This window comes from Phacochoerus africanus, chromosome 11, assembly GCF_016906955.1.
Source record: "Phacochoerus africanus isolate WHEZ1 chromosome 11, ROS_Pafr_v1, whole genome shotgun sequence".
NCBI lineage: Eukaryota > Metazoa > Chordata > Mammalia > Artiodactyla > Suidae > Phacochoerus > Phacochoerus africanus.
In genome coordinates, this window is record NC_062554.1 from 3,175,455 (window position 1) to 3,202,287 (window position 26,833).

The 26,833-nt window shown below is 62.1% G+C and overlaps 2 protein-coding genes across 3 annotated transcripts; one reads left to right on the top strand and one right to left on the bottom strand.

The window, feature by feature from the left end:
* The first annotated feature begins 886 nt into the window (after nt 1-886).
* On the top strand, nt 887-21,334 carry APBB1 (amyloid beta precursor protein binding family B member 1). 2 transcript variants are annotated; one of them, XM_047751809.1, is made up of 14 exons: nt 887-948; nt 8,802-9,533; nt 15,052-15,233; nt 15,331-15,387; nt 15,470-15,555; nt 15,671-15,734; nt 16,163-16,312; nt 16,631-16,758; nt 17,158-17,272; nt 17,412-17,496; nt 17,876-17,959; nt 20,276-20,391; nt 20,512-20,688; nt 20,769-21,334. In XM_047751809.1, exons 2-14 carry the CDS (start codon nt 8,816-8,818, stop codon nt 20,934-20,936), a joined length of 2,130 nt encoding a protein of 709 aa, XP_047607765.1. In that variant the 5' UTR covers nt 887-948; nt 8,802-8,815; the 3' UTR covers nt 20,937-21,334. The 2 variants fall into 2 exon arrangements, with proteins under 2 accessions (XP_047607765.1, XP_047607764.1); XM_047751808.1 differs by lacking the exon at nt 887-948 and adding an exon at nt 1,193-1,305.
* A 260-nt stretch (nt 21,335-21,594) lies between these two features.
* On the bottom strand, nt 21,595-25,977 carry SMPD1 (sphingomyelin phosphodiesterase 1). Its single transcript, XM_047751810.1, has 6 exons — nt 25,545-25,977; nt 23,842-24,614; nt 23,148-23,319; nt 22,821-22,897; nt 22,499-22,644; nt 21,595-22,350 (listed from the first exon to the last, which is right to left on the bottom strand). Exons 1-6 carry the CDS (start codon nt 25,842-25,844, stop codon nt 21,941-21,943), a joined length of 1,878 nt encoding a protein of 625 aa, XP_047607766.1. The 5' UTR covers nt 25,845-25,977; the 3' UTR covers nt 21,595-21,940.
* Between the last annotated feature and the right edge of the window lie 856 nt (nt 25,978-26,833).

A 26,833-nucleotide genomic window follows, 5' to 3' on the forward strand; every position in this document is an offset into this window, starting at 1 on the left:
CCTCTGACTCTGGCAAGCGGTAGACGCTGGGATGGATGAGCTATAGCTGCATCCAGTCATGGGTGTGTCTGTGTGTGTCTGTGTGTGTGTGTGTGTGGCTGAGCTCACATGCACTGGGAGGGTTCTGTTTCACTCCAGTGAAACTTCTTAGAAGGTCAGTAAAGAAGGGGATGAGACAATGAATTTAGATTTGGACATTTTTAGTTTTGGGCACCTTGAGGACATCTTGAGTCGCTTGCTCAATATTCCGTAGGTATAAGAAACGAAAACCTCTGTCTTGGAGGAATGAGCCAGAAGAGGGTTTCTGGCTGGTAATCTCCCCCCTCACCAGCCTCGATGGCCTCTGGGCCACTGACCTGCCCGCTGGGAACTAGCCCACCATCCGGGCCGCTGTGCAACACTGGGCCGCCCCATTCCCTGCTTACGCCTGTCATCCACGTTCTGCCTTCTTCCCTCCCTCCCGGGAGCTTCCACTGGAGAGCAATTCATTTGCCACGTCTGCAAGGCCCTGGTGTCACACGATCGTGTTCGACGACAGGGTGGGGGTGAGGGAACACCTGGGTCCCAGCGTGAGGTCCCCGCTTACCTGTGACCGCGGGCAAGTCGCTTTACCTTCCTGAACCTGAGCACCTGCCCAGGAAAACTGAGGACGCTCGCCGCGGCGACTGCACAGGGCCGCTGTGAGGACGAGTGCGTGGGAAGGGTTCACCGCCGCGCCTGGCACGGCGTGAGCGGCCGAGAAACACCGGCTACTATTATTACCGCCCACGCCGCGTGCGCCTCGCCGCTCCACCAGCACGCCAGGGAGGGCTGCCGCCGGGGCCCCGCAGGCTGCCTCCTCCGCGCCGCTGCCCGCGCGCCCGTGGCCCGGGCCCCGCCGCTCCCGCTCCATCCCCGTGGCGCGTCGCCCCGCCGGGGTGCGGGGCCGACGCCTGCCGGGCGCGCACGGTGAGTCCGGGGCCTCGCGGCGGAGGGCGGGCGGGGGGCGGCCGAGGCTGGGGCAGCGCCCGGGGACCCGGGGTCCGGGCGCGGGGACGGCGGCGGGCGAGGGCGCCGGGGCGGCGCGGATCCCCGAGGCCCCAAGGCCGCGTGGGGAGGGGCCCGCGGGGGACTCGCGCCCGCGCCCGGCCCAAGATGGCGCCCCTCCCCCAGCCCGGCCCGGCGCGCGCCCCCGCCGCTCCGGGCGCGGCCCCGCGGCCCGCGCGCTCCTGGGCGGGGGATGTTGTGATGGAGAAGCCGCCGCGGAGCCCGAGCCCCGCAGCCTGAGCCACCTCCGCCACCTGGGCCTGGGGCCTCCCCGCGCAGGTAGGAGCTGCCCCTGCCGAGGCCCAGCCCGGGCGCTCGGATCCCGGTCCCCGGCGGCCGGCGGACCCCGCAGCCGGAGCCCTGTGGCGCCCCTTGTCCCCCGGCCAGGCCCGGTCCGGGCAAGGCGGCCCTCCCGCCGCCTATTCCGACCCCCCCAACCTCTTCCTCCCTTACCAGGTCCGACCCCACTTCGGTCCTCACCCCGTCCCCTCCCCGACCTTTACCTCCTGCCTCTCCGGGATGAATAGGAAGCGAGAAGGGGGGACGGGAAGAGGGGGGCGGTGGGGGGTGGGGGAGGGGAGGTCTAGGACGGGGAGGGGGACGCGGGGTGAGGTAGGCAGACAGGCCGCAGGGATTCCTGCAGGGTCCCAGGCCTGGCATCTGTCAAGCCGCAGTCTGTTGCCCTCAGCGACCGAGGGGTGTGCCCTGGCGCCGGCTGTGTCCCCAGGGCTCGGGGAGGCCTAGCGCTGGCAGGAGCGCTCCCTAGGAGCCGCTTTCCCACTGCCAATGCAGAGGGTATTCGAACCAGTTTTGCATCTGCCCGTGCTGCTGCTTGCATTCCCAGCCCCTCCGCAGAGTCCAGCTCCCTCCCGTCCTTACAGCGGGTACCTCCTCTGCACTTGCTGTGTTTATTTCCTCATTTTCCATTCATTCCTAAAACCACTTCACTCCATCCTCTGCCTCTGGCACCTGTCTCTGGCACCCGCGGAAACTGCTCTAGCCAAGGTCACTGGAGACTTCCATGTGGCCAACCCCAGTGGATGCTTTCCTGTTATCCGCTCACGTTTCCGAGCACTCGTGGGGGACGTCAACTCTCCTTGAAACATTTTCCTGGTCTCCCCTGCAGCATTGTCTGCTCCTTCTCCATCTCATTTGCTCCCTCCTTCCCCTCCCTTTCGATGGTGGTGAGATTCTTGCTTCTTTCCTGGGCTATCTTCTTTCATTCGGCACCTTTTCTTCAGGTATTTCGTTCACTCTCAAGGCCTCCAATTCCATTTATGTATATATATATATTCCATTTGTATATATATATTCCATATATATATATATATATTCCACTTATATATATATATATTCCATTTATATATGTATATATATATAAATATAATTCCCAGCCTTATCTATCTTGCCCAGATCTCTTTCCTGAACTCCAGACTCAGCCTCCACCTGGCCTCATGACATCCCCTTGAAGGTCCAACAGGAATTCCAGACTCACAGATCCCAAGCTGTATTGTCCTCCCCGTGTTCCCTTTCTGCTGTTCTTCTGAATCGACTCCTCCTTCAACTCTCAGAAATGGCTACTTCCCAATCAGTTCCCAAACTGGAATCCTGGGCTACAGTCTAGATGAACCTCTCGCTCTCGTTCGCTACGTCTCGTGTCATCAAATTCTGTCACATCCACTGCCCAAGTGATTTTCAAATACATTCATTTCACTCCATCTCACCCACTGCCGCCAAGCTTAACCTAGGCCATAACCCCTGCCTCCTCTTTCCCCTTGATCGCTCTGAGAGCCTATACCCTGCTGCCTCCCTCCCCTTAATACTCTAATATAGTGTTTTCCTTAAAAAAATAAAATAAAATAAGGAGTTCCGTTGAACCTGACCGATATCCACGAGCATGCAGGTGCGATCCCTGGCCATGCTCAGTGGGTTAAGGATCCAGCGTTGCTGTGGCTGTGGTGTAGGCTGGCAGCTGCAGCTCCAATTCAACCCCTAGCCTGGGAACTTCCGTATGCCGCATCTGTAGCCCTAAAAGGAAAAAAGTGTCTATCTAATCATTTATTTACGCAGCAGATACGTTTTGGACACGTAATACATACCAGGTACTGTTAGGCACTGATGATATAATTGCGAGCACAGTGGACTGCGTCTGTGTCTGCCTTATTCGTATCTGATTCCCCGCAGCTGACAGTCTGGGGGGAATCAGATAAGGATAAGATTGCAAATTTAACAAATACCACGGGGGGGGGGGTGTTGCCTCGAGAGCACCAGTGAGCACAGGCTACACTGATCTGGGGGAGGAGAGGGGGAAGGAAGGCTTCGCTGAGAACATGCTGCTGGAACTAAGAGGTAGAGGATGGTTACTAGGAGTCAGGCTGGGAGGGTAGGACGTTCCCGGGAGAAGGGGAATCGCACGCAGACACCTTCTGGAAGGAGAGGGCACGGTGTCTTCGAGGAATCAAAAGAAGGCCAGCGCGGCTGGACAGCAGAGTGCCAGAGCTGGAGAGGAAGGCAGAGGCCAGACTGAGCTGGACAGTTGAAGCCATGTTGAGAATTTTAATCTTAAGGTCCTTGTCCTTGGGGTGGACAGTTGTCAGTAGTGGATGTGGACAGTGGATCAAGTGCAGAGTTTTCTCTTGGAGAGAACTTGTCAGGACCTGGGGATGGATTGAGTATATGCGGCGTGAGGGGACGGTTGCATCTGGAATGGTACCCTCCTTCTGTTATACGCAGCGGGATGGCTGGTCCTGTCATTCCCTGAGCCGGCATCCTGAACGGGGACCAGTTAGGGGATGGCAGAGAGAGCAGGAACGGGTGTGTGGGTTTGAGAGGCCTCTGAGACCTCCAGGTGGGGTGGTGAGTAGGCAGCCGACTGAGTATATCTGGAGCTCAGGGAGGGGCCCGGAACGGAGCTGAGCTCTTGGAAATCGTCGTGTGTAGAGGGCCACTGAAGCTGTGGGCGTGAGGGAATACCTGTGCTGAGAGTGGAAGCAGAGAGAGACGGGCCGGGAGGATGCAGCGAAGCGCAGCGGAAGGCGAGCCCGCCAAGGCGGGGACGAAACCAGCAGACAGTGGGGGGCGCGTGGGAGGAAGAGCGGAGATGCAGTGCGTGGAGGCCGTGGATGAGAGCTGATGGGCGGCCGGTGGTGGCCGATGCTGCTGAGAGTCCACCCAAGATGAGGACTCGGGTCTGGAGGGTGATGTGACCTCGGGGTCCTGGTGACCTTGGTAGGAGCTGTCACTGAGGCATGCTGGGAGTGGAAGCAGGACTGGAAGGGGGGGCGGAGAGGGCAGCCGGGAGCACAGACAGCTGTCAGGAAGCCTGCGCGGGTCGGGTTGGGAGGAAAAGAGCCAGAGCAGCACGTGGCGCTGGGGGAGTGCGGGTCAGGAAAGCTCGGTGTTTCATCTGGGAGATGGCGGGTCCCCCGAGCCTCGGTTCGTTAGGTGGAAGGGAAAATGGATCAAGGGCGGTACAGGAGTTCCCGTCGTGGCACAGTGGAAACGAATCCCAGTGGGAACCATGAGGTTGCAGGTTTGATCCCTGGTCTCGCTCAGTGAGTTAAGGACCCGGCGTTGCCGTGAGCTGTGGTGTAGGTCACAGACGCGGCTCAGATCCCGAGTTGCCGTGGCTGTGGTGCAGGCCGGTGGCTACAGCTCCGATTAGACCCCTAGCCTGGGAACCTCCATATGCCGTGGGTGCGGCCCTAGAAGAGACAAAAAAAAAAGAAAAAGAAAAGGGAAATGCTCACCAGGTCTATGTCGCCTGGCTGCTGCTGCCGCCTTGGTTTCAGGAAGAAGGGGAGAAAAGGACAGGGGCCGAGTCGGTAAGTTTGTGCATTTGAGCACATTCTCTGGCCCCGGGCTCCAGTCTCCTCTGAGAATTGGGAGGGGGGGGAGGGCCCCCCTCCGGGAGGGAGGGTTCCCGGAGAGGGTGGCCGAGGAGGGCTGTGCTCTTGCCTCAGGCCCCCGTAGTGCCTTGTTCTTCCCTGTGGTGATGCTCAGGCATTTATGCCACAAAGAGGGAGCGCCTAGAGGTGCCAGGTACTCTTCTGGTCCTGGCGGTGCACTGCATCGTACCAGGTGGTTCACGACCGTGAGCTCCGCGGGGAGGAACCCTTTCTTTATTACTCATCACTCTCCCCCCGGCTGCCCTCCCCCCAGCCCAGCCCAGCGCCTGGCATGTGGTGAGTGGTCAGGTCAGAAGACTGTTGACCTTGAGTGGAACTGCCCCCGACCCCATGGTCTCACATCAGCTTCTTCAGGCTTCGTGGCCCCTCTTTTAGTTCCTCTGCTGAGAACTCCGCCCCGCTCCCTGCTTTGAGCCCGAATCCATGTGGCTCTTTCCATCCTTTGAGAGACCTGAGGTTTGGGCAGCACTCATGAGAGGGAGAAGCTGGGTGGTGCCCCTGCTGATTCCATCAAGCCGCTGGTCATCCTGTGTCCTTGAAAAGTGAGGTGACAGTGACCACACTTTTATTCTGTCAGGCTTCGGTACTCACCCCCTTCCCCCTGCCCCCTCAGGGCTTTCTGCCCCAGCGACCAGATGGGCAGGGCTGCCCCCAAGTCCCCTGGCTCTTCACCACCCCAGCTTCAGCACACAGGCGCTTCCCAGACCACACCTCCAAGTGCGCAGGAGGTTGGTCCTGGCCTGAGCTCTGAAAAACCTGGCTCCGTGCACCCCTGCTTCCTATGATGCTCTGAGCTTGGCAGAGCCCACGGGGTCTTCCACCTCCTGAAACTCAGAGAGATTCCACTCAGAGGAGCAGCTTTTAGGAGTTCCCGTTGTGGCTCAGCAGGTTGAGATCCCGACTGTGGTGTAGGCTGGCAGCTGCAGCTCTGATTCGATTTCTAGCCTGGGAGTTTCCATATGCTACGCGTGTGGCCCTAAAAAGAAAGGAAGGAAGGAGGGAGGGAAGGAAGGAAGGCTTTTAAGCCAGGATGTCGGTTTAAGCCACCCCATCTCTCTTTTTTATTCTTGTCTTTTTCCCTTTTTTTGTTTCTTTGCTGTCTTCCCCCCCTTCCCCCCAGATCTCAGCCCTCACCCGTCGAGGCCCCCCCCCCAGGGAGCCTTCATCATTCTGCAGCTCCCTCCATGACACTCGCGCCCCCCCCCCCCCCGAGCCCGCGGGGCCACGCGAGCCTGTCTCTGCCTGTTCCCAGGTAGTTCCAAGCTTCCTGGTTCCTCTCCCGCCTCCATCCTGAGCCGGGGCTCACGTGGGTGGGCGCACAGCCCCCTCTCTGTAGTAACGGGAGCGCGACGTCGAATAAGACGAGGTCTCAGGTGCGCTGGTAGAGTGTGGCGCGGGGCTAGGTACTGTGAGACGCGGAGGGACTGGGCCCCTGAGGACGGGGAAGAGGGACTGGCCAGGAAGGACCGACTGCTTAGGAGCTGTGGCTGCTGAGCCAAGTTCTGAAAGGCAAGCAGAGGCCCTCCTGAGAGGAGACAGAATTCTAAGCCAAGGGAGCGGTGTAGATGAGGAGCCAGGGCTGTGCAGGTGTGATGTGTTCTGGAATCCACCATCCTCGATGTGGCTGGAGGGTGAGGCGGGAAGGAGGCAGGATGGGGAGCAGGTCCGAGGGTCACAGGGCCTGGCTCAAGGGGGCGCTTGGTGATCTGCTAACCTGCCCAGACATTGTCCCAAAGGCAGCGGGAGCCGTCTCATTTTTGAGCTGGAGAGTGACACAGTCTGGTTCCCGTTTCTGGACGGTCCCTGTGGGTCTGGGGAGAGGCAGAGCCGTTTCTTCTCATTTCTGCCAGTGGCCATGAGATGGCTCATTGCCCCAGTGGGGCTGGACCGAGCAGAGCAGCAGAGACGCGTGAGGCAGGCACACGGGCAGGAACCTTTGCTCGTTCGTGTCCCAGATCACGCTGGGGCCCTAGGAGCTAGAGGAGACGGGGAGACCAGCTGCGGCTGCCGCCCCTGGACCCTGCACCACACCCGAGGGGTGGCACAGCTGAGAGCTGCACCGAGGAGGCCGAGGGAACGGGGGTGGCGGCTCAGGGGGAAAAGGAACCTGGCGGGGGCGGAGATGTGGGGGGCTCCCAGGTGAGGCCTGAGGAGGGAGCAGCGCAGTGGGGTCTGGGCACAGGTGCGTGGGGAGGGGCAGTTAGTGAGGGGAGCCCCGTGTTGTGGGGAAGCTCAGGTGGGAAGAGAGGACTGAGCCAGGGCGTCAGGGAGGGACCGTAGTGTGGTAGCGGCCGTCCTAGGGGGTCACAAAGAGGGGGCTGGATGGGCTGGATGGTGGTGGGTCAGGGAGGAAAAGCTGGGAGACGGAGGGTGAGGATGGAGGGAGACTCCAGGGAGCAAGCGTATCATGGGCGGTGGCGGGGTCGGGAGGCCAGAAGCTCAGCAGCGGGAGGTCACAGGTAGGGAGGCTGGAATGGGACTTTGAAGCTGGATGGGTCATCAGGGCCATGGGGCTGCAGGCCGATAGGTGGAGAAGTGACCCACGGAGGGCTTCTGAGGATGGGGGACAGTCTAGGGGACAGGAGAGCCCCTCACCTGAAGGGCAGCTGGACTTTGGTTGGGGCACTGTGAGTGAGGGTCGAGACGCAGTCCCACCACCAGAGTGTGCTGGCACTGGCAGAGGAGATGATAAAGGGGCCTGGGGGAGAGCGGAGGAAAGGAGTGCCCGTCATGGCTTAGCGGTCAATGAACCCGACTAGTACCCATGAGGACACGGGTTCGATTCCTGGCCTCACTCAGTGGGTTAAGGATCCGGCATTGCTGTGAGCTGTGGTGTAGGTCGCAAATATGGCTTGGATCTGCCTTCACTGTGACTGTGGTGCAGCCCAGCAGCTGTAGCTCTGATTCAGCCCCCAGCCTGGGAACATCTATATGCTTTGTGTGTGGCCCAAAAAAGCAAAAACAAAAAACAAAACCCCCCAAATTCCTCCAAAGTAAATGATCAATTAGCTCATCAGATGGTCTAGGTGCTGGGGAGAGTTTGGGGGCTTCTGAGAGGGGCAGGGTGGCCGCAGCCTTACAAAGGGGGCTCAGGGAAGGCTTCACAAAACCCGAAGCGCTGCAGGGTCCAGACCAAAGGCTCCTGCAGTGACCCAGACATGGGACATTACAGGATCTGTTCGAGGAACTGGGATCCAAGGTGAGATACTTTTTAGAAACAGTCCCCAAAACGTAGCTTCTCTTGGCCAAAGGACCACGAATTGGAGCTGAAGGCCCTTCCTTCGTGAGCTGCCTTCCCAAGGCCATGCCCTTGAGGACTGGACCCGCAGCTCAGCCACCCTTGTCCTCATGGTCCCTGGTACCGCGTGGGCTCGGGGGCTGGCTCGGCGCGGTGATTTTTGCTGATAGCAGCACAGCCGGAGCTCACAGTGGTGGGCCGAGGAGCGAGGTGTGGCAGGAGGAAGGGGCAGGCAGTGTCCGGTGTCCAGAGCACATGAGCCAGCCCCACACCAGCCTGTGCCCCTGGCACGGTAAGCCCCAGTCGGCCGGGCTGGGGGTGGGGCTGCACAGAGAGAGCCATTGTGTGCAGTCGCTGCCGTCGGGAGAGAGGGCGAAGCGGGGCTGGCTGTGCCGTCCCAGGAGCTCAGCGCCGCGGGTGGACATCGCCCGGCCCGGTCAGCGCAGGTGGTGGTGGCGATGGCCGACAGAGGGCGCACCCGGCTCTTCTCCTGGGAAAACAGCTCAAGGGCCAAGCAGGGTGGGCTGCGTGTGGGGAGACGAGCGGGGCAGGGCCAGGCCTGGGGCGGAAGCGGGGCTGCCGCTGTCCTGACCTGGACGCTCAGCACGGTCTCCTCCCCCCACCTGCAGGATCTGCCAAGGCCATGTCTGTTCCGTCCTCCCTGAGCCAGTCGGCCATCAATGCCAACAGCCACGGAGGCCCCGCGCTGAGCCTGCCCCTGCCCCTGCACGCCGCCCACAACCAGCTGCTCAACGCCAAGCTGCAGGCCACGGCCGTGGGACCCAAGGACCTGCGCAGCGCCATGGGGGAGGGTGGTGGGCCCGAGCCGGGCCCCGCCAACGCCAAGTGGCTAAAGGAGGGCCAGAACCAGCTCCGGCGGGCCGCCACGGCCCACCGTGACCAAAACCGAAACGTGACCTTGACCCTGGCCGAGGAGGCCAGCCAGGAGCCCGAGACGGCACCCCTGGGCCCCAAAGGCCTGATGCACCTGTACTCTGAGCTGGAGCTCTCCGCCCATAATGCGGCCAACAGGGGCCTCCGAGGACCCGGCCTGATCATCAGCGCCCAAGAGCAGGGCCCGGACGAGGGAGAGGAGAAGGCGGCAGGGGAGGCGGAGGAGGACGACGAGGAGGAGGAGGAGGAGGAGGAAGAGGACTTGTCTTCTCCTCCAGGGCTGCCGGAGCCCCTGGAGAGTGTGGAGGTGCCCGCCGGGCCCCAGGCCCTTGCAGACGGCCCCCGAGAGCACAGCAAGAGCGCCAGCCTCCTGTTCGGCATGCGGAACAGCGCAGCCAGCGACGAGGACTCGAGCTGGGCCACCTTATCCCAGGGCAGCCCCTCCTACGGCTCCCCGGAGGACGCAGGTACCTTGCAGAGCTTGACGTGGGGATGGCGGGCGGGAGGGAGGCAGAGGGTAGGTCCCTCTGAGCAGAGGCCAGGGTGAGCCTGGGTGGGAGTCACAGAGCCCCTGTCCCCTGCCCTGGGCAGGCCATGCCCAGGTTTTCCTGAAGGAAATGGTCCTTATGGCCAGAGTGCTTGAGCAGGCTGCCCAAGCTCCCGGTGCATCACGCTCCTGATGGCCAGTGGACCCGGCCTGTGTGTGGGGCACGTCCCGGGTCCTGGCCCTGTGCTCAGCATCGTCGTGTTTATTCCTCAGTAGAACGTGAGGAAGATGCTGTGATTATGCCCTTACTGCAGGTGACCAAGGGGACACCTGGGGATGGCTGGACCTTTCCCAAGGCCACAGTCTGAGATCGCGGTAGAACTGCCGTCTAAACCAGGGCCACGCCCAGACCCGAGCTCTGGGCCCCGTCTGGTGCCGTCACTGATGCACACAGCACAGCGGCCCAGGCGCTCTCCGCGGGTTTTAACCGGCAGCACCTCCTCTCCGAGCTCTGTCTGCACCCCCCCGGGGGTGGCAGGTGTGCAGAGCACCACGAGGGGGTTGCTGTTTTGACAGGAATAGGATGTTGACTAAAAGTTAGGAAACACGGAGCTCCCGTTGTGGCTCGGGAGCGGGGGGGAAGAACCCAACTAGTATCTGTGAGGACTTGGGTTCGATTCCTCACCTTGCTCAGCGGATTAAGGATCCGGCGTCACCGTGAGCTGTGGTGTGGGTCGCAGACTCGGCCCGGGTGCTGTGTTGCTGTGGCTGTGGCTGTGGTGTAGGCCGGTACTGACAGCTCCGATTCTTCCCCCAGCCTGGCCATAACACACTCTTATATCTACAGCCCCCCCCTTCTCCTGGGCCCGGGGCTGGGTTGTTCTGAAGCAAATATATTTGTAAATGTTCACTCGTGCATTTCTAAAAGAAAAAACTCCTGTTAAAAAATCCACAATACCCTTTCCACGCCTACAACAATTTAACAGTAATTCCTTAGTGGTATCGAACATCCAGTTAATGTTTACGTTTAATAAATGTCTCCTCTGCCCCCCCCTTTTTTTTAAGTTTTGATTCATTGGGGGTTCTCTGGTGGCACAGTGGATTAAGGATCCAACACTGTTGCTACAGCCACAATGTACTGCTGTGGCTCGGGTTCCGTCCCTGGCTCAGGAACTTCCACATGCCTAGGGTGCGACCCCCAAAATTTGTTTTTGATTCTTTGTATCAGTACCCAAATAGGAGCAAACATTTTGATGATTGCTGTGTCTCAAGGTTTCTTTGGATCTGTACATTATCCCTCATATCTCTTTATTTTTGCTTGCAGTTTTCTTATGGTTTAATTGAAGCCACAGGCTCATTTGGCCTGGGTTTTCCTTGCTCTGGATTTGCACTGTTCCTTGGGGTGGCGTCGAACGGGTGCCCCTTCCCTTGGATTTCCCAGACAGAGGCAGTGAATTCTAGAGTCTTGAGCAGATTCGGATTCAAGGGGTTTTTTTGCATTTTGTTTTTGTAAGAACGCTTCATAGGTGGTATTGAGCACTTTTGTCGGACAAAGTCTGATCGCCTCTCTCTGGGGGGATGTCAGGGGCCGCCAGCGGTCACTGCCTGGACCCCCTTTAAAGGGAGCAGTTCTGCCCCGCCCCAGCTGGTTTTGTACGGGTTAGGTGGAGGGAAAGGTGGTCTCGCTGGAGCCCGTTTGTGTAACTTTAAGGGAAGCTGAACACTAGGTGTCAACCTGAGACATCGCCATTTCTAAATCCTAGCACGCGGGTCTCTTTTTGAAAACGTGGCACAGGGGCCACACAAAATCTCGGAGGCTTGCATCAGCCTGCAGCTTGCTCCTTTGCTCCTCCTGCCCCAGTGGGTGTGAGTCCGAGGCCAGATAACGGAGGGCCTGGTTGCTCAAGTGCCCCTGGACGGTGCCTGTGGTGGCTGCGCCCGTGAGCCCTCTGGGAGTAGGAGGACGGAAGCGCTGAGGAGCTGGGGAGGGTGTTCGGGGCACCGGCAGCGGCCTCAGCAAGGGCGTTGGGGAGGCGAGAGGACGGGCGAGGATCTCGCTCTGCTGGAGGCCCTGGAAGTTGGGGGGTGGCGTGGGGCCAGCTTACCGGAGGGGCTGCGTCACTGCCTCCTGCCTTGTGACTGGCTTGTTACGACCGGGAAGGCCACAGAGGAGGTCTGGGCTCCCGAGGAATGTGGTAGAATTGAGCAAACATTATTTCCTCCTTCCCACCCCAGCATTATTGAGTGAAGGCGTAAGTGTTTGTATGAATGAATGAATGGATGATGAATGGATGAACTTTCCTACCTGTGTTGGGCTCATCGTTGGCGTCAGGCCTTGTCCTGAATGCTGGGAATGCATCCTACAGGTGACCGTGCCTCCTGGCACTCACAGTCCAGTGCGGAGACAGAAATAAGCAGGTAGTTTGAGCCCCAGGATGGGGGAGGTGCAGGAGAGGCGCGTGTGCACGGTGGGGGAGGGGTGGGTCGGTTTTGAGAAGCAGTGGTTGCACAGTGGAAACGAATTTGACTAGGAACCATGAGGTTGCAGGTTTGATCCCTGGCCTCGCTCAGTGAGTGGGTCAAGGATCTGGCATTGCCGTGAGCTGTGGTGTAGGTTTTAGACGCAGCTCAGACCCTGAATGGCTGTGGCTGTGGCTGTGGCTGTGACCAGCAGCTGTAGCTCCGATTAGACCCCTAGCCTGGGAACCTCCATGTGCCGCAGGTGTGGCTCTAAAAAGCATAAAAAAAAAAAAAAAGAAGCAGCCTTTACACTGATGCTCAAAGGAGGAGGGGTAATGCCAGGAAAGAGCCGGGGGAGGAGCCCAGGCTCAGAGAGATGAGGGGCACATCCCAGGTGGGGACAGAGACCAGGAGTGTGCAGCGGTCAAAGGTCAGGCTGAGAGGTAGGCCATTAGGGCTCATGGTGGCATACGAGCCATCTGTCTTGAGGAACCGGGTTCTGTCTTGAGGACAAGGAGAGATGAAGTGTTCCACTGGAGAGAAGTGAGTATTTTGGAATGCCCGTCCGGGCTGTGGTGTGCAGCCCAGATTGAAAGAGCCTAGCAAGAAGAGGGAGCCCCCTGGTGAGGCTGTCGCAGGGATCCAGGCGAAAATCCTGGGAGTCTGGACCACTGCAGTGCCGTGCGTGCGGGGAAGGGAGAGAGCATCACTGACTCCGGAGCAAAGGCCGGCCTCTGGCCTTCGCCAGGAAGGCACGCGTGGATGAATGAAGGCTGCACGAGCCTCTGCGCGCGCGGGGCTGCGCCTGAGAACGGAGGCCGGAGGGAACGCGTCGGTTCCCGAGCAGGAGCCGGCTCGTGGAAGCAAAGGCCCGGTGGGGCTGTGCTCGGAGGGAGACGAGCCAAGCTCCAGAAGGGCCTCCCAGATGGTCAGCGGGGAGAGCTGCCCTCCAGCCGAGAGCGGAAGGACGAAGCTCTGTGACACAGGAAGGCGCCGGCCGACAGGGAGGGCAGGTGGATTGGTGTGTGTGACTCCATCCGAAGGTGGTGAGCGGGTCCCTTCCGGGGTGGCTCCAGGGGGGCCCGGCTGCCCTGGGTGTGGTGTTCCTGGAAGGTGTGGAGAGAGAGAGAGAGAGAGAGAGCTCTGAAGGTCTCTGGGGAAAAGCAGGCCTTCTTATTCCCTAGCACCGGAGGGAGGAGCAGGAGGCGGGGGAGAGGCAGCAGGAGGTACCTGGAAGGCCGGAGGGACGAAAAGAGCCCCTCCCCTGTGGGCTCACCTGGTGTGGAGGCTGAGGGCTGAGGCATCTTTTGCCCCCATGACGCGCCCCTCAGGTATGCGGCCACCTTGGTGTAAGCCGCGCCCCCTCCCAGCCCTGTGCCTGGTTGCCCAGCAGCCTGGGTCTGGGGACTGCCTGTCCCTCAGTGCTGCCTCTTGGACCAGTCAGGATTCCTGGTTTCCGTGGTAACGGGAAGCACGTCAGCAGTCTGGGCGCTCCCAGCTGGTCCTGGTGCTGCGGTTGCCGAGGAGACGCTGCAGCCTAGCTGGGCCCTGGCAGGTGAGGGGGGGGTGGCGGCTGGGAAGCCCCAAACCCAGCCCCACACTTATGGGGGCCCAGCCCCTGAAGCCCACTCTCGGCTCCAACTGCTGGGCCGGCTCTGGGCAGGGCATGTCCCTGGGAGCCTCAAAGCCACACCCTGTTTGTGCTGAGAGCTCTAGGCTTGGCGGGGTCCCAGGTGGTTGGTGTGTTCCCAAGGGGCTGAGCCTCCTGGTGTCCCTAAGTCGGGGCTTGCCTGTGGCACTGGGGTGACCACTGTGGGGTGGGATGGAGAATCAGGATTGGGGGAGGGGAGTCAGGATCAGAAAGAAGAGGTGTGGGGCAGGGAGGGCTGGGGTCTCAGGATCCCCCCTCATCTGTACCCCGAGGAGGTCCCCTTCCGTGGTGGTCCTGGCCCCTCCCTGGCGAGCTCCGGGCGGGGGTGGATCTTGCCTGGCAGGCGCTCTGTCCTGGTGAGAAGGGGGCGGGATGAGCTTTCTCTGCAGCCCAGCACCAGGCTGTGAGCCCAGCTGGCTGGGCTGGAGGGGCTGTGAGGAGGGAGGGGGGAGGCAGGAGGGGCTGGGAACGAGCGCCATGTTCTCCCAGGACTTCTTCCTGGCCATCATCCTGCAGGACGGTAGCCCAGGTGAGGGGCGGCAGGGCGCTGGGCATGACGGGGGCGGGGCTGGCAGGGAGCGCGGAAGTGGAGGGGGCACGAGCCAGGCTGCAGGGCTGGAATGGTGTGGCTCTGCCAGGGGAGGAGGCGGTGTGTCACAGGTGCGTGGCATAGGACAGGTGCATGTGCACGACATGTTTGCTGGCATCTGTGTGTGGCAAGGTCAGGGTGGGTGTGTCTGTGGCATCTGCACACATGGGGCAGAGGTGAAGGTGTGTTGTGTGTCTGATGTGCATTCACTGTGTGGTGCTCACACATGGGTTGAGGGTCGCTGGGGGTGTGGTCTCTGCACACTTGTGTGGCAGGCGCTGGAACATGTATATTCATGTGTGTGCACACCTCTGTGCATGGTGTCTGCACCTGTGGATGGCTGCAGTTGGTGTGAGTTTTTGCCTTTGCACGTGCGCGTGCCCCTGTATGTGATACCTGACATTTGTGCGGTATTTCCTGGGTTTGCGGTGGCTGCACGACTGTGTGGTATGTGTGGTATATGTTGCGGGTGTGCACGGGTGTGTGCAGGAGTTGGTGAGTGTGCCCATCTGAAATATGTATGACAGGAGGTCGTTCGGGGTCACCCAGCCTCCCTCCCTTCTCTCTGCCTCCCTCCTTCCCTCCGTGTAGCCGCAGCAGCCGGGAGCAGGGCGCAGGAGGAGACCTGAGCCATGTCCCCTGCTGGTGACTCCAGACCTTGGGCTCCAGGAGGAAGCGGGAACCTTGTGCTGGAGCCCTTCCCCCACCCCTTCTGCCCCACGGGGGAGGGGACTGGGCGGAGTAGCCAGGGTCTGCCTGATGGGTGGGCACGCCCTCACCGAGCCCCGCACCTGGCAGATTCCTTTTGGAACCGCAACGCCTTCGAGACGGATTCCGACCTGCCGGCTGGATGGATGAGGGTCCAGGACACCTCAGGGACCTACTACTGGCACATCCCGACGGGGACCACCCAGTGGGAGCCCCCGGGCCGGGCCTCCCCGTCGCAGTCGCAGGGGAGCAGCCCCCGAGAGGAGTCCCAGGTGAGGCTCCAGGCCTGATGCTTTGGACCAGGGGAGGGGGGTGGCGCTGCTGGTGGAGACGCGCCACGGCCACTCTCTGCTCCCGTCCCCGTTCCAGCTCACCTGGACCGGCTTCGCCCACGGAGAAGGCTTCGATGATGGAGAGTTTTGGAAGGTGAGTGAGGGAAGTGCCTTCACGATGGGGGAGCTGGAGAAGGGGCCTCATCGGGTCCTGATTTCTTGCTCCCCTTCTCGAGGACGAGCCCAGCGAGGAGGCCCCGATGGATTTGGGGCTGAAGGAGCCCGAGGAGAGGGCGTTGCCCTTCCCAGCTCAGAGCCTCAGGTGAGTGTGAGGGCACGACTCTGGGCTGCCCTCGGGAGGGAGGGTCCACCCAGAATCGGCCTTGGGACAGCTCCCCGTTCGAGGGCCTGTACCCAGTGTCACCTTCTGTCTCCAGCCCAGAGCCGTTGCCCCAAGAGGAGGAGAAGCTGCCTGCACGGAATGCCAACCCCGGGGCCAAGGTGTGTTCGAGACCAGTGCCTGTTCCCAGGCTGGTCTCTGGGTGCAGGAGAGCCCCTGGGGTCGTGTTCTGGGAGCCTCTCTGCTCAGGAGAGCCGCCCAGGGCCTGAGCCCTGCAGTCTCAGCACAGACCCCGCCCTGTGTCTGAATGGGAGGGCCTTCCGCTTCTGAGCCAGGCAGCTCGGTGGCCTGGCAGGAGGCCCTTCCTGGGGGATGCTTCCTGGACTGGCAGGGGTCTCCCTTGAGGTTATCTCCCCTCCCGCCACCCATACCCTGCCTGTAGCGCCTCTCGGACTTCCGCACTCCTGCCCGCTGTGCTCTGTGTCAAGAACTCCCCTGGTCTCAGCAAACCTCCCTGTGTCCCGGGCTGGGGGCTCTTCCAGCTTTAGCCCAGACCCTCTACCTCCCACCTCTCTCTTGTGTCTGGCAGTGTTTCGCCGTGCGCTCCCTGGGCTGGGTGGAGATGACGGAGGAGGAGCTGGCCCCTGGCCGCAGCAGCGTGGCCGTCAACAACTGCATCCGTCAGCTCTCCTACCACAAAAACAACCTGCACGACCCCATGTCTGGGGGCTGGGGGGAGGTGAGGGCCTGAGCAGCAGGGCGGCAGCCAAGGGAAAGGCACTGGGAGAGCCCAGCTGCCCCCCGCGTGGGCTGGGGAGGGAGGCGTGGACCCGCCGAGGGGCAGCCTGCGAGATGGATGGGATCTCGGGAGACGGCCGTCTGACAGCGATGAGGATGATAAGTCGCCTGAGAGATGACAGGTGTGACCTCGGCCAGAGCGAGGCCTGCGGAGTGGCTAGCCCGGCACCAAAGCACATGTCCCCGAGCTGCAGGTGGCGGAGATCAGCCCCGATGCCAGCGGGGCACCGCTGAGCGTCTGCTTCCCGGGTCTCTGCAGGGAAAGGACCTGCTGCTCCAGCTGGAGGACGAGACGCTGAAGCTGGTGGAGCCGCACAGCCAGGCGCTGCTGCACGCCCAGCCCATCGTCAGCATCCGCGTGTGGGGCGTCGGGCGGGACAGCGGAAGGTGGGAGCGCGGCCAGGGGTCCTAGGGCGGGGCTCAGCCAGCAGTCAGAGCGGGCCTCCTCCCTCACCCTCTTCTTTGCCTCTCTTGTGCTGCCGGACCCAGAGAGAGGTAGTATGCTCATCCGGACCGTTCCTCTGCCCAGCCCCGGAACAGATGCCGCGCAGCCCCCAAGTTCCCCTGTTGTGCCCTGCCCCCTCCTGGCCGCTCTGCTCACCCACCCTCCCCCTGGCATGCTCGCCTGTCTACCCTCTGGCCAGAAGGCAGCACCCACTGGACGCCATCCCCAGGGCAGAAGCCCTAGAGGAGCTGCGATGGACGGGGGGTGGGGGGACGGGGGGGGGGGACCAGGCATAGCACCCGATGGCCCTGGGAGACACTGAGGCGCCCCTCCCCCAACAGGGACTTTGCCTACGTAGCTCGCGATAAGCTGACCCAGATGCTCAAGTGCCACGTGTTTCGCTGTGAGGCACCCGCCAAGAACATCGCCACCAGCCTGCATGAGATCTGCTCTAAGGCACGGCCCCCACACCTGGACTAGCTGCCACCTTTGTTCTACAGGACGTGGGTGGGGTCACGAGGGGGTGGGGGCTCCAGGGCGACAGAGCCCTAATGGGCCCTCCCTTGCCCTTCCGCTCCTCGTCTCCCTGCCTCAGATCATGGCCGAACGGCGCAATGCCCGCTGCTTAGTAAACAGACTCTCCCTGGACCACTCGAAACTTGTGGACGTCCCTTTCCAAGGTCAGTGTCATCTCTGTGCCAGATCCGTCCCAGCTTTGTTGGCAAAGGTAGGGGGACCCAAGAAGGGACACAAGCCAGTGGCCAGAATGATAAAAATGGAGCGTTGGAGTTCCCTTGTGGCGCAGCAGGTTAAGGATCTGGTGGTGTCACTGCAGCGGCTCAGATCACTGCTGTGGCACGGGTTCAGTGCCTGGCCCCGGAGTTTCCACATGCCTTGGGCGTAGCCCCACCCCCCAAAAGAAGAAACGGAGCCTCAGTTCTTTGGTCAGACAAGTGGAGGGAGTTTGGTAGAAGGGGAGCAGGGAGGCGGAGTTGGCGGTGGGGCTGCGACTGAGCAAGGTCTGCGCCTGTGGGACTGACCCTCCCCTTCTCCCCGCAGTGGAATTCCCGGCACCCAAGAACGAGCTGGTACAAAAGTTCCAAGTCTATTACCTGGGGAAGGTGCCTGTTGCTAAACCCGTTGGTACGTGTGTCCTTTCTCACCCAGGGACGGGACGGCCACCTCGATCCCGCCCTCCGCCTCCCAGCGCCTCTCACCAGGCCGTCCTCCCGCCTCCCGTCCCTCTGCGCCGCCCTGCAGCCCCTGTCCGCCTTCACTGAGTGTGAACCAGGGAACCAGGGCCACGAGGAGCCCAAGGGCAGGGACCGCCAGGTTCCCTCTGGCGTTTCCAGGGCTTTCCCAGCTCCAGTCGCTTACTTGCTCCTTCGCTTAGCAAATACCTAAGAAGCCTGCCTCTCAGCTGCCAAGTCCTGGGAAAACAATGACCGCAGTCCTGCTTTCGTGGAGGTTACAGGAGATGACAGTGGGAAAAAAGAGAAAGTCAATAATCACACAATAACCGTGCGGTGACAAGTGGAGCCATTCACTGGAAGAAAGTATCGAGGTGCCCTGAGCTGCGTCACAGAGGAGCTTCCTTTAGACCCGGGAGTCAGAAGGGACTTGAGAACGTGGCATCTGAGCTTCCTCCAGGCGGCAGAGGCCCAGCTTGCCCTGCCTCTGTGCTGATCCGCCCCACTCCGGGGCAGGTGCCACCCCGACTGCTCGTTAAGCAGCGTGGCTTTGCCGCCTGGCCCACACTCACGACCTCTGAGCTCTTCTGTTGGCTGGCATCATTGTCCTTAACATCTGGGCCGTGTGCCATCTGAGCTGGCCCCCCTGTTCCTGCCTGGTCACCACCCCTCTATGGCTCCTAGGTCTCTTACACCAGTTGGGATGCCTCTGGCCCTGTGGCCCTGGGGGTGACTTGCTCATGCATCTGGGGCTCCTTCAGTAGATAAGTGAGCCCTGTGCTGGGGTGGGGACGCCGACAGGAGGGAGCCTGGTTCCTTTCCTTGAGATGGCTCCAGCCCAGTGTGGAGAAAGGGTTCCCCCTGTGATAAGCGTTGTCGCAGCTGCACTCTCCGTGCCCCAAACAGATAAGGCCTCTGAAGCGGGGCCTGGGTGCACCTTGAAGGAAGGTTGGGAGTTTCTCAGACAGTGTGGAGGGGAAGGGCCCGTGGACAGGCATCCCCTTCTCTCACTCTGGAGGCCCCTTCTGCCGGGCTGCGCATTTGCCGAGGCTGGATCTTAAGTGCTGCCTGCGCCACTGGAGGCTCAGGGAGCAGTCCAGTGTGTCGCTCGACAGGTCACAGGAGGCCAGTTTTCATGCTCAGGACAGGAGGGTGGCTTTGATCCGGCCAGAGGGCAAGACAAGCAAGGCCACGAGGCGGGAGGTCTTGCGAGGGAGACCCTCCGTCCACAAAGGGCCCCTGCGGTCTGCTCCTCGTGGGTGGCCAGAGGCACCAAAAGGGGCGAAAGGGCCCGAGCGTGGGCCGCAGAGGTGCGGGCCTTTGCGTTGGCGTGGTTCACCCTCATCTTTTGGCTATGAGGGTACACAGAGGATGGCACGGCCAGCTCACGAGCAGTGCAGGGACCGGAACCCACGCCCCAGCACTCTGTGAGCTCTTGCCTCGGTTGTCAACTGAGTACGGGCAGAAGTGGGGCGGCCTGGGCGGAAATGCTGCACAGCAGTCTAGAGGATTCATGTCGCAGGGGAAGCTGACTGGTCTAAAAGCCTGGCGCCTCGGTCCCTTGGCCTCTGAGCCCCTCCTGGAAAGGACTGAGCACACCTAAGATGTGACAGCCTTTCCGGTTCCGAAACTGGGAATCTCGAGAAGGGGCAGGGAAGGGCCGGGCCAAGAACCCAGGCTCCAGAATCGACTGCCTGCCTTCAGGTCCTCGTTCCTCAGTGCGCCCTAAGGTTTATTACCTGGTCCTCCAAGCTGCGTTTCCTGCCTGCAGCGGGGTGAGAAAGGCTCTGCCGTGATAAGGACACAATGCACTGTGATGACGTGACTCAGTATGACACGAGAGCACACATTCCTTGAGGGGAAGCCCTAAAAACCAGAAGCAAAAACAGAGGCTGCCTCTCGAGGACGGGCGAGGACTGGCCGGTGGGCTCACTGAGACCGACTTGGGAGTAAGAGTCACTGTGGTGCGAGGCCCCCGGATGTCTGAACGTGGGAGAGCGAGATAGGGCACACCTCCAGGGGGTTGGTCTGCTTAGGAGGCTGGAGGAAGAGGCAGCGTCAGGGACAAAAACAAAGCTTGGGATTCAAGATGGAAAAGGCTAGAAAAGTGCCCGGTTACTGGAGCCAAGGGGGAGAGCACCAAGCAAGGGACACCTGCACAGCATCGCCCAGGGCCGCGGGCGAGGGAAGCGGGGGCGGGCAGCGGAGGTCCAGCGCAGGGCTGGGGGGTCGTGTCCTCACTATCCACGCTTCATCCCTTGTCTTGCAGGGGTGGATGTGATCAACGGGGCCCTGGAGTCGGTCCTGTCCTCCAGTAGCCGTGAGCAGTGGACACCGAGTCACGTCAGCGTGGCCCCTGCCACCCTCACCATCTTGCACCAGCAGGTAAAGGCCTGGGTGGCGGGGTGGGGGTGGGGGGCACGGCTGGGCCTTGTGGAAGCGGGGAGACCAGGCGTGGGGGAGGCTGATGTGCCCAGAGGCAGAGGTCGGCTGCCGTCCCTGCAGACCGAGGCCGTGCTGGGGGAGTGCCGCGTGCGCTTCCTGTCCTTCCTGGCCGTGGGCAGGGACGTCCACACCTTTGCGTTCATCATGGCTGCTGGCCCGGCCTCCTTCTGCTGCCACATGTTCTGGTGCGAACCCAACGCCGCCAGCCTCTCCGAGGCCGTGCAGGCTGCGTGCATGGTAAGTGCGGGGAGTGGTGCCGTGGCGGTGCCCCGCCCACAGGGCAGGCTGTAGCGTGACTGCCCCCCACCTCTCTGCAGCTCCGCTACCAGAAGTGTCTGGATGCCCGCTCCCAGGCCTCCACCTCCTGCCTCCCGGCACCCCCCGCTGAGTCTGTTGCCCGGCGCGTAGGGTGGACGGTGCGCAGGGGCGTCCAGTCGCTGTGGGGCTCCCTCAAGCCCAAGCGGCTGGGGTCCCACACCCCCTGAAGCCCCCGGTCCTCCCTACACCTGCTTGCGTTGGGTCCTGGGGAACTCAGGGTGCGGGGCAGGGAGGGGCTCTGCCGGCCATACCTAGACCTCGGGCCCCCCAGAGCTGCCCCTTCCCCAGTAGCTGGGGCCCCCTGCCTAGGGGCTGGGAGGGAGACCCGTCAGGCGAGGAAGTGCCCACATGGATTGATGAGAAGAGGCGCAGGAAGCAAGGCCAGCCCCAGGCCCCCAGGCCCACGTTTCTGGGGGTGCAGGAGGACCTGGTCTAGGCCATGCCCCGCCTTCCTAGGGTCCTGCGGGGGCAGGAGGGGACTGGTCCAGGCACGGGCCCCCTCCCCTCTGCTCCACGGCACTCCTGCTGTACTGATATCACTAATAAAGTCTGTCTGCCCTGCTGAGCTGTGTGCCTCCCGGCGTCCGCACGCCCGCCACTCCGGGTACCCCGATCCCTCAGTGAGGGTCTCGTTCCCAGTGCCTTACCTGCCTCGAGAGAAATTGGGACTGGAGTTCCCTTGCAGCCTAACGGTTAAGGATCTGGCGTTGTCACTGCTGTGGCACTCAGGTTGGGGGTTTAAGCCCTGGCCCGGGAGCTTCTGCATGCTGTGGGTGTGGCCAAAAAAACAAAAAACAAAAACCCTGAGACAGTCACGGCTGGGTCTGGAGTCCAAGTCTCTTTTTATTTTAACAGCCTGGCAACCAGGCAGCAGCAACAGTACAGGGCTCCTGGGTGGCGAGCACAGGCCTGGGGTGACAGCTTGTTGGGTCTGCCCGGGGCAGCTAATAACTTAGACCTCTGCTGCGTGGCTGTGAAAGGGGCAGCGGCCTCAGAGCAGCCGGCCCCCGTCCCACGTTTCGCTAAACCAGCTCCGGGAAAGGAGGTCCTGTTTCCGAGGCGTGCTTGCGCTGCGACAGGCGCTTCCACCAGGCCTTCTTCCCACCGCGGGGCCCTCTGGAGTTTTCACTCCTTCCTCAGACATGCACTTCCCCGGCTCTGGGGAAGGACGCTAGCAGAACGGTGGCCTTGGCCGCAGGCTCTGGGCGTCAGAGGGGCCTGCCTCTGGCACGAGGTGGCGACACAGGGCAGGGTTGTCTGAGCGGGCGGAGAGCTGGGCGCACAGTGTGGCGAGGCGGCAGGGCGTGCCACAGGGCTCCGAGGGTGGGTGGCCCTTGTGGTAGAGAAACCAGAAGGTCTGGAAAAGTCGTGTGTCACTCCGCATGCGATACACCAGGTCGTGCCAGGCGGCGGGCAGCGCGTTGGGCAGCCCATAGGTTTCCAGCGCCCTGTAGAGGAGCTGCCAGTGCGGGGTGGCCCCGGGCTTATTCGCCTGCGTCAGGTTCAGGATGTAGGTCTCGTGGTCCAGGACCACGTGAGAGCTCCCCGAGTAGTTGCCGTCTATTTGGTAGACCCGGTAACCTGCAAGGGGGGAGGGCTGGCTGGAGCGAGGAAGGGGCCCAGACACCTCCCGGGGGAGGCACGGCCTGCCCGGTGGCCTGGGCTCGGACTCCGCCCCTGCTGCTTCGGCTCCAACCATCTCCCAACGACTGGCTCCCGCCTCACTCACCAGGATTCAGGCTGATGTAGGTGGTGGCGCTGGGCGCCAGGAAGGCGACAGAGAGCGGCCGGCTCAGGGTCTCCTCGTCGTAGAACACCTCGAACTCATCCACGTGCGTGTGGCCGAAGAACTGCGCCGCCACGGTGTTCTCGTACCTGGCCAGAAAACACCGGTGCCGTTCAGAAGCTGGAGCAAGGGGGCGGAGGGGATCGGAGGCGGCGAGGGGCGGGAATGCTGTCTCTCTCCAGCCTGCTCCAGAAAGTAGCCTCTCCACCCCCGTGGGGCAGCAGGGGTGACGGGATGCTCCCCCCCTCCCAGCACTCCTCCCTACCTGTTCACGATTCGGTAATAATTCCAGCTCCAGCTCTTCAGGCAGTGCCCTGGGGGAATGTGGCCGATGATATGCACCTGTGGGGCGAGTTAAGGGGGGTGATCAGGGCACCAGGGGCCCTGGCAGCCCTGGCCAGAGAGGCAGGGAGGAGACCGAAGGGCTTTCCAGGGTGACCGTGAGCCGGACGCCCGAGGAGCAACGGTTGTGGGGAGCGCCAGAAACATCAAGCTTCTCCGCTCACAGCTCAGGTGGGGCGCTGCTCCTGAAGGGCCTGCTTCGCCCCCCACCCTGGGCCCTGCTCCCCCAGCTCCCCACCGCTCCCCTCACTTTGTCTCCTCGGTCCTCAGCAGCCTGGAGCTCCCCCACCAGCCACTGGAGCTGTCCAGCGGGATCGGTGGCGTTGATCAAGAGCCAGAAGTTCTCACGGGAACAAAAATTCATATTGAGAGAGATGAGGCGGAGGCCGGGGCGTGGGGAAAGGGCATAGAACCCCCCGATTCTGAAACGAAGCGAACACGAGGGCTCAGCGCGCAAGCGTAACCCTGGTCCCGCGAGCCTGGTCCTGTGCACGGCGTCCGGGTGGCGGCCAGAGGCACACAGGACATCCTCCCTGACCTCAAGCCCACGTTGGGACAGCGCTGACGCTAGCGCCTGTGTGACCGAGGAGAGCGGCTGGGGGAGAAGTGAAAGTGAGCTTGATAGAAAGCCAAGGCCATCCCGAGGGAAGGGGACCTGCATCTGGGGAAGCTGGGAGCCGCTGGGAATGTCACAGAGGGCAGGGCCCTTTAGAGGGCAGACTGGCAACGGAGGGGGAGTGCCGCCGTCCCTGGGAAGGAGGGGAGCAGGAGGTAGGATGCGGCGGGAACCTGGGCTCAGGCTGGGAGCGCCGGCCAGGAGAGCCGCAGACTCGAGGACTTGCACTCGAGCGACAGCGACGAGGACAGATGATGCCAGGTCCCCGCCCTCTCGGCTTCCATCGACCCTTCTCCTCCCGGCCTGGGTTCCCACGTGCTTCAGATACCTGAGGGTGCGAAGGGCTTCAGCAGGCAGCCAGGGCTCCCAGGCCTCGGCCATGGCCTCGTAGAGCCAGCGGGAAGACTGGTTGCCCTCTATGAAGGGGGGCGGGAAGCTGTTGACAGGCGTGCTCTCGTGGTTGCCGACGGCCGGGTACACAGGCACCGGCCCCAGGAACTTCTTCACCAGGGCCGTGACCGTGGTCAGGGCGCGCAGCTGGTCCTGGCGAGACTGGTGCCAGACGTTGTGGGCAGGGATGTCGCCGGTCCAGTACACCATTTCAAAAGGGCCGGCAGGGCCCAGCCCGCCCAACAGGCTCTCCAGGGTCCGCAGGGGCAGGTCGCACTTGCTGTACTCGCCCCAGTATCCGGCACCGGGCCGGGAGGCAGGCGGTGGACCAGAATCCTGGCGGCAACACAGCGGGTTCTCGCAGTTAGGGTCTGTGCCCTCCAGGTAGTCGTGGTCCCAGTGCAGGTCCGTGAGGAAGAGGACGCGGCTGACGGGGGAGCCTGGGGCCGGGGGCCTGGGCGGCTGCGGGGGCGGCTTTGGCACGGGCGGCAGGGAGATGTTCCAAGATTCGAAGATGTCCCAGTGCCCACAGGAGGAGCCCACGAGCAGCCCGCAGGCCTCAGACGGGCGCAGCACGGAGCGCGTCCACACGTCCACCACGTCGTCCTCAAAGAGCCGGACGGCGGACTGGCACACGGCGGGCGGCGCGATTTTCAGCAGCTTGCACACCTTGATGGCTACGGAGCCCACCCAGGCCACACTGACCTCTTCCTGGGAGGGAAGAACTGGGGGTGAGCGGTCAGAGACAGCCTGGGGACCTGGCCGCCCCTCGATTCCACCCTGGGGCCCCCTCCTCCAAACTGGGGCTAGGATGGATTCGGTATCACCATGGTGAAGCAGACCTTGCCCTGTGACTCGGGCATCACCAGGCCAGTGGCATTTTAGCTCGGTGGCATTTCAGGTCTTTTCCTGCCCGCTGGCTTTCTCAGCCACTGTCTCGAGTGCCATGAAATTTGGGGTGGGCAGGATGACGACTCTCCAGAGCTTGGGGACACACACAGGGACAGGGCCTTGTCTCCCTGAGGAGCCCCAGAAAGCTGACCTACCAACCAGCGCTCATCACAGCCCCATCAGGGTCAAGGCAGCCCAGCCCCATCAGGTCCCACACCTCTGGATCGTCCTTAATTCAAGTCCTTTTTGAGTCGGAGGGTCTTGGTGGCACCTTAGTCCCAGGCACCTTGCTTAGGGCTGCAGGTGCTAAAGCTAAGGTGGAGGGCACTGGGTCAGGCACACCAGGGTCAGAGCCCTGGCCCTACCCCTCACCAGCTGCTGGCCCTCCTCCTGGTCCTTCCTCCAGCAAGTGACTTCAGCTCAGGACCTCTATTCACTTGTGAAATGGGGTGAAGAATGGTAAGGAAACCAGCCTGCAGGCTTGATTTGACCTCCATAAAAGGGCTAGCACCGTGCCCAGCCTGAACTCTTTCCTCACTTCACAAGGTCACAGAGGAGGTGGCAGTGGTGGCTTGCAGCCACGGGTGTCCCCAGAGGAGGGCAGATTAGGTAAAGGCTTGCGGACCACAGCCTCTCGGTCGCTGATGCTCTTAGGCTAGGTCTTAGCCCAGCCCCCGCTCCAGCGCGCCCCTCCATCCGGCGCCCCGCCCCGCGCCCCCCTCCCCCGCCGGCAGCCCCCAGAGCGCTTACCTTCAGCCCGAGGTCGAGGGCAGTGAACAGGCCTTTGCAGACGGGACAGCTGAGGTTCCACCAGCCAAAGGCTTTCCGGAGCTGGGGTGCTACGCGACTGAACTTGGCGGGGTGGCCTTGGGCGGGAAGAGGATGAGCCCCAGCAGGAGCCCAGAAAACCAGGGGGTCAGACAGGGCCAGGGTCAGTGCCAAGCCCATACTCAGGAGCCTTAGGCTGGGGACCCGCAAGAAGCTGTCCAGTCTCTGCTCCCAGCCCCACCTGGGGCGGTCCTGGCCGGGAGGCCCTCGGTGGCGGGGCATTGCCGGGCTTCCTAGACCCGACGAACCAGCCCGGCCCCGGCCGGTGCGGGCCCTGGTTGGCTCTCCGGATCCCAGGCGGCGCGGTCGGCTGACTGCTCGCAGCTGAGCCACAAAGCCGCTCCGCCCCTTCCTCTTCCTCCGTCCGCAGCAGCTGATCGCGGTGTCGGGGAGGCGGAGGTGGAGACGAAGTGGGCCGGCCGCGCCCGACCCGCCAGGACCCCGCCCGCGGTCCCGCTCCCGCCCTCGCCCTGACCCCGGGCGGTCCAGCTGTGCCAGGCCCCGGCAGGTGCCCAGCCCTGGCTGGAGCCGAGCCTGGCCGGCGAGAGGCCCCTCCAAGGCCCCTAGGCGCCTCGCTTCTCCAAAGCTGCGTTCGGATCCCTCTGATAGCTGACTGCCAGGCCCACCCGGCTTTAAACTTGGGGAGGGAGATGGGTGGGGGATGGAGGCGGGGGAGGGGCTGGGTGGCGGGGGCACCGCGGGCAGGGACTCTCACACCTTGTTGGCCCTCTGTCCTGGCGGGCACCACCAGCCCTCAATTTCTCTAGTTCTGCCACTGGTACCCGCACCCTGACTGATGATCTTACTGACTCAGAGCCTCCAGTTAGAAAGGACCCTTTATTCACAGGGGGGGCACCCCTACCCTGTGTGGATGAGGAAACTGAGGCTCAGAGAAGATGAAGTGGCCAAGAAGAGGTGTGGACCCCGCAGCCAGCAAGGACGAGGATTAGAACTTGGGCCTCCCACCCTCCCGCAGCCATGACGGTAAAAGCTATTATTTCCCGAGCTCTGCAGGAGGTGACAGGTCCCGAAACAGGCATTTTATAATTATGAATCCTCCGTTCTAACAATACTAAGACGTGTGTGATACCATTCTCACCTCCATTCTCGGGTCCTGTCGGTTCTTTTCGTTGAGAATTTTTTTTCCAAGTGACTCTTCCCCCTCCGTTGCGTGGGCATCGTTTCAGATGGAGTACCAGGGTATAATAGGA